Raw genomic sequence first — 12,284 nt, forward strand, 5'->3', positions numbered from 1 at the left:
TCTATTAAGTTCTATCTTGTTCCATTTCTCAGAAAACAGAAAATGTAAGACTCAGGGCAAGGCTTTCAAACAGATATTTTAAACATTACATTTGTTTATTCATAATTTATTGTGTGTACATATCCATGTGGGGGGAATGTAGGTCCTACAACATAATTGTAGAGGACAGAAAACTACCTACAGGAGCCTATGTGGGTTCTGGGGAATACCAACTCCAATCTTCAGGCTTACCAAGAAGTGTCTTTACCTGCGGAGTCAACCTCACCAGCCCCAAATGGTTTTCAATCTCTTTGAAAAACACTACTCTGTGGTGACAAAATGTATCTTAAACCAACGGTCACCTCCCAGATTAACAGGAACACTCCCGCATCCAGAATGCACTGCTAGGGTTTAAAGACAATTAGGACATCAATTAGAGAACCCAACTCCCCATCCTTCATAATAGGTGAGCTGGACACAAGGGCAGAACGGGTGGCCACTCACCTTGAAGTGGAAGGAGCTGGCTGGTGACCCTGTGGAGCCGCACTCCGTTTTCATTAGGTTGCTGTAGTAGTTCTGGCCCTTGGAGCTGACATTCTGGTTGGACGTGGGGTCATCAGTGATGGGGCAGATGAAGTAGTCTTCATCCTCGTCAGTGTCTGTGTCTGAATCCCCATCATGGCCAGCTCGGGAGGACCCGTCACCGTCAACACCTTCCAGGCGGAAGATGAGGTCTTCGTCTGCCATGTTTCAGGGGCGCCTGTGTTACCTGAGGGGTCCGCTGTGCAGCCAGAGTAACTGCGCAGGTGCAGCCAGAGTTACTGCGCAGGTGCAGCAAGGACGGTCCTGCAAGGGAAGCAGAGTGGAGGGTGGGTGCTGGCGCCCGGGCGTGAGGATTGTCTGGATACCTGCATGACACTGGCAATGGCCACACCGTCAGAGTTAAAACCCAGAACAATCATTTGGGGAGGCTGTTAGCAACAAGCTGGCAATAAGGTAGGAGGAACATTTTAAATGTCCAAGCCTATTGGCCCAGTCACTTCACTTCGGAGAACTCTGAGTGCTTGGAAACCGGACGCGCCTCACAGACAACCACAGCTATCTCTTAAGGACATAAACTATATCAAATCACTCCTCTGCTTACCACCCTCCAGTAACTCCCCAAAGACTGCACCAGCTGGGACCCCTGCCCATCATCCTCAGGCCTTAGCTGCTCTTCTGAGGACACCAGTTAATTTCCATTCAGTGAACACATCAAGTGCATCCCCACCTCAGGGCTTTTGTATTTGTTCCCAGTGCCTGGAACAACTTTCTGTGTTATTTCTCATTATTGGGTTGTAGCCCAAAGGATGCCACTTTAGAGAACTCCGAATTTCCAAGTCAAAGACCCTGTTTTATTTTTGTCTCAGTAGTCTTCCTGAGTTGAAACTGTCCTGTGTACTTTCTTTTATTACACTTATTTTCCCCTCTTCTTGAAAATAGATTCTTTTCTTACATAATATATCCTGACTAGAGGTTTCCCTCTACTCCTCCCTGTTCCTCCCCACCTCCCCTCCTACCTGCATTCACTTCCTTTCTGTCTCTCATTAGGCAGGGAAAGGCTTCCAAGGGATAATAATAAAATATAACAAAATAAAATATAATAAGATAAAACCATTACATCGAAGTTGAACAAGACCAACAAACAGAAGGAAAAGAGCCCAAGAGAAGGCACAGAATCAGAGACCCAGTCATTCACACACCCAACAATCCCATAAAAACACTAATCTGGAAGCCATAATATATACACAACAGAGGACCTGTGGCAGACCCCTGTAGGCCCTGCACATGCTATCTCAGTCTCTGTGAGTTCATGTGAGCCTTGCTCATGCTGATTCAGAGAGCCTTGTTTTCTTGGTGTCCTTCATCACCTCTGACTCTTTCACAGCTTCTAGTGAGGTTCCACAAGCCCTGAGGGGAGAGATATGATGGAGACATCCAATTTAGGGCTGAGTGTCCCACATTCTTTCTCTACTCTCTGCATGATGTCTGTCTGCGGTGTCTCTATTTGTTCCCATCTGCTGCAGAGGAAGCTTCTCTGATGATGGCTGAGCAAAGCACTGACCTCTGTATAGCATAGTAGTATAGAGTATAGCAGAATGTCAATAGGAGTCTTTTTTAAAAAAAAAAAAAAGAAAAAGAAAAAGTAAAAGAATAGTAGTATTTGGCTTTACCCTAGATCCCTGGTCTTTGGTCACCCAAGTAGTGTTGGGCATGGGTTCCATCTCATGGGATGAGTCTTTTATTTATGTGTGCATGTGTACATGTACAGGTATGTGCCGGCCACAGAGAAGGTATAGAGGTCTGAGAACAACTTGTGGAAGTTGACTGACTCCTTTCCTACCATGTGGCCCCCAGGATGGAACAGGCCACCAGGCTTAGGAGCAGGTGACTTTACCTGCTGAGCCATCTTGCAGGCCTTTTTTCCTTCTGTTATCCTCATGCCCACTGATTGTCTTAGAAAGTACCTGGCACAGACAAAACAATGTATTTCCTGTCAGTAAATGAACAATTGTCCTCTGAAGCTCCAATAACATCAATGACAGCAAGAAATTGCTAGTGCCCCCAAATGTCCATCAGTGAAAGCCTGTTATATAAATTAGTGTTTCTTTCTACACAATGAGGTACTGTGTGGTGGCTAGAAGCAGGGAGGTCTAGAACCCAAGGACACACCAACATGGTCAGGAGACAGTGCAGCAAGACTGTAAGAAGGAAGTCTCACACTCATAGGGTCAACTGACTTTCAGCCAGATGCTAAAATGACTGAATTGGGCAAGAAAAATCTTCAACAAATGGGGCTGAGAGACCCTGAATCCCTTCCTTACATGGCATGCAAATGTTAAATGAAAATGGACTAAAGCACCTTGGTGGTGGTAGTGGCATAAGCCTTTTATCCCAGCACAAAGCAAGCAGAGATAGCAAGATCTCTGAGTTTGAAGCCAGCCTGGTCTACAAGGCAATTTCTAGAATAGCCAGGGCTACACAGAGAAACCCTATCTCAAAAAACAAAACAATAAAAGGAGTAAAGCATTAAGAGCTAAACTCAGGAAATACAGGACATCTTCATAGTTTTGGATTAAGCAAGACTTGGCTGCGGCAGTGGGGGTGGTACTAGGGATGGAGCCCAGGGCAGTCTAGCCCTTGGGTATTTGGTTTTCTTTGACTTAAGTTTTATTATATATAGTGCAGGTTATCCTCTAATTTTCTGTGTGGTCTTGAACTCACAATATCCTGGCTGTCACCACCTCTTAGTTGCCTAGACTACAGGCAATTTGTCACCATAACCAACAAGATTTCTTCAACATGGCAGCCAAAGTACTAGGAACAAAATAATAATTAAAATAAAAAACTTGTGTGTGATGAAGGACTGTTATATGAGAGGGGAGTTGAGAGATGGCTCAGCGGTTAAGAGCATTTCTTGCTTCTGCGGAGCACTGGGGTTCAACTCTCAACACCCACATGGCAGCTCACAACCATTCTCATAATTCCAGTTCCAGGGGACCTGACACTTGCTTCTGCCCAGATACACATGGGGTAGGCAAAATACTCATATACATAAAATAAAAAAGTAAATAATCTAAGAGAAAGAAACAAATGCATTCACAGAATAGCTGTGGTTATCCTCCTCCAGCCTCTGTTGGGTGCTTATGGGGGATAGAAACACAGAGAGATATACACACAAATAAACAACAAAAGTGAAGACACAACCTACAAAATGAGAAAAAGGGTTTTCAAATCATAAACTCGATAAATGACTCAACAAAGAACTCTTACAATCAATAATTAACAGTAAAAATGGCCAAAGGATTTGAACAGTCATTTGTCTGTTCAAATGTGTATACATATGCTCCCACAGGCATATGTATACACGTGTGTGCTCACACACACACATACATACACACAGAGAGAGGGAGGTAAGAAAAAATAATTTTAAACCCATAAAAATAGCTGGTATACACATGAGAAGATGTCATTAGGGAAATGCATTGAAAGACACACCCCACTAGGACGGATATAATTTAAAAACTGGGCAATAATAAAAATCCGCAAGGATGTCCAGGAATTGGAACCCACAGCTGCTAGTGGAACTGTAAAATAGTGTACTTGCTATGGAAAACAGCCTGACAGCTCCTTATGGTCCAGCAATTCTGCTCCCAGGGTGCACTCAAACGAAATGAAAACATGTCTTCACAATCACTCATAAACAAGCTGGGTTTGGTGGCTCATGCCTATATAATCCCAGAACTCTGAAGACAGAGGTGAGAGGATTGCAGGTTCAAGTCCAGCCTGGACTACATAGTGAGTTCCAGACAGGCCCACCTAGGCTACACAGTAAGATTCTCTCTCTCTCTCTCTTTCTCCGTCTCTGTCTCCCTCTCCCTCTCTCTCACACACACACACATGAGAAGGGGTTGCCAAGATGACTTAGTGGGTGTTTGTCCCACAAGCCTGGCAATGAGAATTCAATTACGAGAATGCACATGGTAGAAAGAGAACTGATTCCTCAAATTGTCCTCTGACATCCATAAGCACACCATGGTATGCATGTCCCCACTTACACATCATTAATGTACACACACAATTAAAAATAAGTTTTTAGGCCAGGCGTTGGTGGTGCATGCCTTTAATCCCAGCACTCGGGAGGCAGAGGCAGGCAGATCTCTGTGAGTTCGAGGCCAGCCTGGTCTCCAGAGCAAGTGCCAGGATAGGCTCCAAAGCTACACAGAGAAAACCTGTCTCGAAAAACAAAAAAACAAAGACAAAAAAAAAAGATAAAATAAATAATAATAATAATAATAATTTTTTATAACTTTTACATAAATGTTCGTAGAGCCACTGTGTTTGGCCTAGTGTTTAGTTTTTGTCTCAGCCATGTCTTTCTTCGGAAGGCGTTGGCACTTTGACAGCTATGAATCAGAACACATTTAAATTCTAACTCTGTACATACTCCTAAAATGGAAAGTAAAATCTCAAAACCCTGTACTTGGCCTTCCTTTATAAAATGCACTCTTGCTATCTATTTAACTTGAGCCTGTTTTTGTTTCTTTTTATCCTTTTCCTTAGTGTGCTGGCCACACATTGATTTCTCTACTTCTGGTTTGAAACTTCATTCAGCTGCCAAGTTTGTTTTCTACCCTCAGAGCAGGACAGTAACCAGCCTGGAACAGATGCCAAAGCCACCTGATCCTCTTTGGAGCCTGCAGCTCCTAGCCCAGAGCCTGCTCTGTCCCAGTCAGCATTAGAGACCAGGACAGTATGGTACCTGTAACTGCCAGTAGACTCCACCAGGTCAACAGCTCCAGGAGCCAGGATGGTGCCATGCCCACAGCTTCAGCAATGACCCCAGGAAATGTGGCATCCCTCCTGCACTGCTCAACTGTGGCAGCAGCTGAGTGAGGAAGTGGCCTTTCTGTGTTTCCACAGCCAGCTCATAGAAGCCGTGAGAAAGAACCACAGATAAACACCCTCCTGACCCTGGGGACCAGGAGCTGCTGTTGACAGCAGCTGTGACAGCTTGGCACTATGCCTCATACCCAGCAGGCACTTGTTACATATCCAGAACCGAGTGAACCTGGTTTTGTGGGTTTCAGTGTGCCCTGAATCCGCTCTTAAGGAAGCTGAGGCACCACCTATCAACTCCCAAAGCTGTTTGCTCCTACAGAGCTAAGTACATAGTCTCTCAGATAACGGCTACATTTTAGAGACTACAGGCAGGCAAGACCATAAGCTGTGAGACTTTTCCTGGGGAGATGTGAACAACTGTCTATTCACTCCTAATGGAGGTGATGATAGACAAAAGAAATGATCCTCCCAAATCCAGCTTGGTAAACCAACAGGGGTTACTTACAGGAGCAGGGGTGACCCAGAGGCAATTGCATCATCTAAAGCCTGCCCCAGCAAGGTGAGAGGACTCATGAAAGCTGCAACCTGGAGCTCTGTGCCTACCTGGGGGGAGGGGGGGAGGGCTGCTCTGCTGGCTGCAGAGTGTCTGTTCCCCAGCAACTGCTCACTGTCTGTATAACCACCTCAGGAGCAGCCTGATCAGTCTTGTCGCTTTCTGAGCTTCTCCCTCCAGGGGAAGTTTCAGTTCTGTGGAAATACTTTAACACCACTATATACCTAACTTGAGCTTACTGAAACAGAAGCAGAAAGGCTGTGTACAACTTTAGGGAAGGGTTGGTTTGTTGCTTGTTATGCTCAGTCCGAGAGACCCCCAAAAACACCACCAAGGAGCCAACTCACGGAATGCAAAAGCACAAGTTTTTTTTTTTTGTTTGTTTGTTTATTGAATACAAGCCTCAGCAGGGACCTAGCCCAGCAAGCTGGCACAACAGCTGCAGGAGAAGGACCTGAGCCTCAATTGCAGGGAATTGTTGACATAGCTTGGGGTGGACTCCTTTTCCTGAGAACTGGGGGGTTTTGACACAAGCCATTTGTCATGTATTCAGGCCAAGGAGTCAGGTTCCTCTGACCATTCTTGGTACTAAGCAGGCAGCAGTCCTGGTCTCTCAATGCCCCCTTTCTCTGTGTATCATAGGTGACCCAATTTTGGGTCTCTAGTGGACAATTCGAAAAATTCTAGAGAAGTATGGGGTAAAAGTTGGTAGGTTTGTGATCTTTGAACCATTAGCTGGATTGTGCCCAGGCAGTCTTTTTCCAAGCTGAACCAGTCTGTTAATAGAAGGGCCGAAAGTTAGGAGCAAGAGGAGTATTAGGAGGCCTGTAAGGACAGATACCAGGGTGGTCATCCAGGGGGAACTGCTGAACCAGGACTCAAACCACCCTTGGTTAGCTTCTCTTTCCTGTCTGCGCTTTTCTAGTCCCTCTCTGATCTTGACCATGTTGTCTTTTATTCTACCTGTGTGATCTCGATAAAAACAGCATTCCTCCTTTAGAGCTGCACAAAGGCCTCCCTGTTGCAGGAATAAAAGATCTAGCCCCCTCTGATTCTGTAGGGCTACCTCTGCCAGGGTTTAATAACCTTGTTTGGGCCAACTTTGGTTTGGAGAGAGAATTGCTGGATGGCAATGCTGAAACAGGTTACAGAGTCATATCCTTTTTGATACATTCTGAGACCCAAGTCTGGCCTTTTTCCCAATCATCTAGGGGTACTAGTTTTCCTTTTTCAGTGAATCTGATGACTGACTGGTTGCAATGGCCCCCAGAGGTAGCCAGGGCTATGGTAGGCGAGGTTATGCTATCATAGCAGGGCCCACATGGCTCCCAATCGTTTCCTTCTCCATCTAATTTGGAGTTCTGTCCTGGTGGGATACAGGTTCTGATAACGGCTTGCTGTAATGTTAGGCCATTATATTGTGCCTTGCCTGTCTGCCCTACAGTTATGTAATCATCTGTGACAGAGGCCCTCCAGGAGACCCACCCTGTAGTCACACATCTGCAATGGGCACAGTATTCTGCCCCACCATACCCTTTCTTATGGCCAGGGCAGACATAGAACTGGCATGAGCAAATAAAAATTTTGGCCCTCTGCAGACCCACACCAGTTTTGCCATCTGTCCTGAACCAAGTCACAGAGGTCCATATATAAGGCCAGGAATGGGAGATCAGGGGAGATGGTATGGGTACGGTTTACCAGGCGAACCTCAGGGGTGCTTATTGTCCACGTCCAGTTGGAGGGGGGCGTAGGGGATGTAGCTTGGATTGTCAGCATCAGATACCATAGGACTATGAGGGCGATGAGGGCTTCTTGTGGAGTTGGAGTTTGAGGGGATTGGTGGAATGTTGCAATGACTCCCAGGTGTTTCCTTTGTAGTCCTCAGGGTTGACAAATGGGTCAGCTAGTCTGGTGTGGAAGTAGTGCACCCAAGTAGCAATGCCATCCACCTTTAAGGCAGATGGTGTTATCATCGGGACTACTTAAGGCCCCTTCCATCTCGGCCCCAGCGTTTGGTGTTGGTGTCTGCATACAAGGACCCACTCCCCTGGCCGTAACCTGTGGGGCTCAGGGGGAGCAGTAGCTTCATAGATGACCCCAAGTTGTGGCCATACCTGTTCATGGGTCAGCTGTAGTCAGTGAACAGAATTGGTGAGGTCCTGATCATCTAGGCTGGCCAAGAGATCAGACTGCAGGCTAGGAATTATGGGAGGAGGCACCCCGGACATGATCTCAAAGGGGTAAGGCCCATCTGATAGGGGGAATTCTGTACCTGAAGAGCGCAAAGGATAGGAGAGCCACCCAGTCTGAGCCAGTCTCTAAGGCTAATTTAGTTAGAGTCTCTTTTAGAGTTCTATTCATTCTTTCTACCTGTCCTGAGCTCTGGGGTATATATGCACAATGAAGTTTCTAATCAGCCCCCAGTGCAGTGGCTATTCCCTGACTTAACTTGAGAAATGAAGGCCAGTCCATTATCTGACCCTAGGAGTTTGGGAAAACTATACCTGGGCAGGATATCTTGGAGAAGTTTCTTTGCAACCACCTGAGCAGTCTCATGCTTGACTGGAAAGGTTTCAGTCCATTCAGAAAAAGTGTCTATAAATACTAGAAGATAGTTATAGCCAAACTTACCAGGTTTAATCTCAGTGAAATCTATTTCCCAATATGTTCCTGGCTTTGTTCCTCTTAAGCAGGAGCCTGGGTTTAAGGGGTGAGGGGTGGCATTTGTCAGGTGCATGCATGACAGACAGCTGGCCACTATTTCCTCAATGGCCTGGTTTCCATTCTGAATCTTGACTTTGGATTTTTAAAGCCAAGTCCAGCATATGTCCAGTCAGATGTTGTGCACTTGAGCTAGGATCTCTGTGCAGTCGTGGACAGGAGCAGGCTTGGTTCCTGGTTTCAGTTCCACCAAAATTGGAGCCCCTCTCCCCCACCCCCTGCCCATGCCTGCGGGTATTTGATCAACCACTTGGAGATTGTATATTCTGGTGCCGTCTGTCCTTTTTGGTGTAGTCTATATTCTTCTGAGAGGCTAGCAATCAGAAGAACTCGAACTGGGGTACCGTCTGCATGCCTGAGCTCAGCCCCTTGTTCCAAAAATGTGACCCGAGCCCTCATTTTGGAAAGGAGGTCTTGTCCCAGAAGTGAGTATGGGCACTCTGGTATGACTAGAAAGGAGTGGGTTACCTGGCCCATTCTTAGATTTACCAATCTTTGGGTAGTCCATTGGTAAGCTTTAGTGCCCATAGCCCCTTGTACCCAGGTGGTCTTGATGGTCATGGGGGCCTCGACTTTTAAGAGGACCAAGTGTTTTGCTCCTGTGTCTACCATGAAGTCAATCTTTTCCCCCTCCACTTCAAGGATTACTCTGGACTCAGAGAGGGGGACTGAGCCTGTCCTCTCAAATTGCTGTCATCCCCCTGAAGGAGGGCTGGGTGGACTTCAGCGTCCTGTGTTTGCTGTTTTTGGTCCCAGTCACTGTCTGGATACTGGGCGGGAATTATGAATGCTGGGGTTGTATCTCAATGACAGAGCCATTGCCTAGCATATGCAAGGTCTGAGCTCCATCCCCAGTACTAGAAAAAAGTAAAGACTTTTCCTAAAGCACATGGTTGAAAATAACACCCCTTTCCTATCAGGGCCACTTGTAATGCCACACAGATCACATATTTCTCAACTCTTGTGAACAACCTTTGCTACTAAGCATAGGCAGCAAAGCTTCCCACACTTAGATGCGGCTGCAATGTTAACTGTTCCCAGGGGTGTTCTTGGTGGGTATCACCATAAGTCAAAATAATGTACTTTCCCATCCTTGTTGTTTCCTGTTATATCTATTTCTCAAACTCTGCATTGTCCTGCCTCACACGGTCCTCAGGGCTGCACCATCATACCCAACATCTATGTCCTAAGATCTTGCAGTGTGGATTTCCTGGTGTGATAAACAAGGCTCAGCCCCACCCCAACCCCACTTCTCTCTGCTTCCTCCACCCCCAGTGGTGGCTGTGTCTGATCCTTTAGGTGCCAGGGATGAACTTTCTGCCCAACAGAATTGGCAGTACCTTCCTCAAGTCTAGCATGAGTTCCTGCTGCCAAGAGACAGAGGGATAATGAGACTTTGTTGTTGTAGGTGGATGAGAAGGAAGCAAAAACCTGGGCTCCAATGGCCCTCCACCTGACTGTATTTTCACAGAAACAAGACAAATCATACATTCGAAGGGCTGGCTGCATGCCAAATGCAGCACTAGGCATGTTGGCAAGTGTGTGACAATGACAGGAGCCACTGTCACCCCTTCCTCAACCTGCTCTGCTTCCCTCTAAGAGATGAACAAATTTTGTAAATAAACCGAGAATCAGAAGAATTAAGTAACTAGCCCAATGTCGCTCAGCTAGCCATGGCAAAATCAGGACTTGAACTCAGATCTGTTTGTCTCACAGGTCTTGTTGGGCCAGATTATAGTCTTTTGATTTTTTTCACGTTTTGGTTTTCCCTCTTGGAGCCTCAACCATGCTACTGGGCCACTGACTCCCCAGGCGGTAACACCTCATTGCCCCATATGCCATCTGGAGATGGCCAGCTTCTCTATAGTTTATTCCTGCCACCTGCACAAATGGTTTGTGCCAGACTTGGCACTCTGGGCTGCAGCTGTATCCTTGGTGCAACCAGCCAGGAGTACACCATGTCCTGGGGACACAAAAGCCAGTGCCTAGAAGATGATTAAACATTAAAATCCAAAGGCCCCTTGTGCATGTTGCTCATTGAAGCCTTAATGACAGTCTTTTCTGCTTTGTACTCTAAAATGTCATTTGCTGATTTTAAAACAAAGAACTCTTGCACAATGACAGGTTTGTGTGAGCAGGGTCCAGGGTGCAGCACTTGCATTTCAGCAGAATAAACGTTGACTTAGCCCTTGGCCTTACAAGCAAATTGCTGTTCCTGCTAGCCAGGAAGCTGATGTTTCTGTCCCTGTATAATATATGGAGGGAAGAAGAGAGAAGGGGAGAGGGAGGGGGAAGGGAGAGGGAGGGGGAAGAGAGAGGGAGGAGAGAGGAGGGTGTGGTGTGTGTCTGTTTATACATGGAGGGCAGAGGTCACTGAGTGTCCCTGTTCTATCATACACTACCTTATTCCCTTGTGATGAGGTCTCTCAATGAGGCTGGAGCAAGGCTGGCAGCCAGCAAGTCCCAGGAATCATCCTGTCAGCCTACATCCCAGTGTAGGTGCTGGGATCTGAACTCAGTTCTCATGCTTATGCAGCAAACTCTTCCCCACTGAGCATGGTTTCTCTGCCTCTGTGCTACTGACAATGAGCTAGTACAGTTCTTATTTACAAGGACAATACATCCTGTGGGACATCAAACATTTAGCAGCATCCATGGTCTCTATCTATTAGTTGCCAGCTGCATTTGAATCAGAACAACTAAAACTGACTCCAGATGTTGCCATGAGCCAGGATGGAGTGGAACAGCCTTGGGCCGGAGCCTGTTCCAGTCACATGAGCATCTGGTAGCTGCTGATGCAAATGACCCAAGCTCGGGTCTCACAACTAGGGGACAGGAGTTCTACTGGCTGCTGAGCCAATAGCCTGGAGTCTTCAAGGAGCTGTGCCTGCTTCCTTTCTTTCCTGTTTTCCCATCCTTCCTCCCTCCTCCCCCTTCCCCTCTGCATCCTTCTTTCTCCCTCCTTCCTTCTCAGTGTTGAAGATGGAGTCCAGGGCTAGCCCTCTAACCCTGAGCTAACACCTAACCCTAAATATTTCTATTCAGAGTTCATGCTTCCTTGGTCATGTCTCTTCTCTACCCTTTTACCTCTTTATTTATTTATCTACCTATTTATTTATTTTTGTTGTTTTTGAGACAGGGTTTCTCTGTGAAGTCCTGGCTTTCTTGGGACTCACTCTGTAGACCAGACTGGCCTCAAACTCTGGGATCCACCTGCCTCTGCCTCTAGAGTGCCAAGACTAAAGGTGTGTGCAAACATGCCTGGCCTCTACCTCCTCTTTATAAGGACCCTGTGGTATAGTAAGATAATTCAGGACCCATGACTCATCTCTAAGAAGTCCCTTTTGCTGGATAAGGCCACACACACTCAGATTCCCAGGGCAAGGATATGGACATCTTTAGAGGGGTTGTTATTGTTGGGCCTCTGGGTGTAATGGAACTTGTCATGCAGGGGACCTGGGAAGAAGTATGCAGGGGGGTGGGGGTCGAGAAGAGTGGGGGTGGTCAGGATGGAATAGCAGCTGGTATTTTCCAGCACTAATCCTATGCTAGGTATGGTGGGGGAGGGGGTTGGTCTCCCTGGGGTAGCTACTCTTCTTCTGTCAGCTAATCTGCACAAAAGAAAATGACCCCAGGGAAGGCCCTCTTG

The 12,284-nt window shown here is 46.6% G+C and overlaps 1 protein-coding gene across 4 annotated transcripts in view; it reads right to left on the reverse strand.

Moving 5' to 3' along the window:
* Eef2k (eukaryotic elongation factor 2 kinase) overlaps nucleotides 1–12,284 on the reverse strand; it is a 77,690-nt gene that overhangs the window by 45,762 nt on the left and 19,644 nt on the right. For 3 of the 4 annotated variants that reach the window (XM_027410232.2, XM_027410230.2, XM_027410231.2), the window contains exon 2: nucleotides 484–825. In XM_027410232.2, coding sequence (XP_027266033.1) covers nucleotides 484–726 — 243 coding nt within the window. In that variant the 5' untranslated portion in view covers nucleotides 727–825. Of the gene's footprint in view, nucleotides 1–483; nucleotides 826–12,284 lie in introns of those variants that run through there. The other variant, XM_027410233.2, reaches the window with a different exon arrangement.

Source organism: Cricetulus griseus, chromosome 3 (genome assembly GCF_003668045.3).
Source record: "Cricetulus griseus strain 17A/GY chromosome 3, alternate assembly CriGri-PICRH-1.0, whole genome shotgun sequence".
NCBI lineage: Eukaryota > Metazoa > Chordata > Mammalia > Rodentia > Cricetidae > Cricetulus > Cricetulus griseus.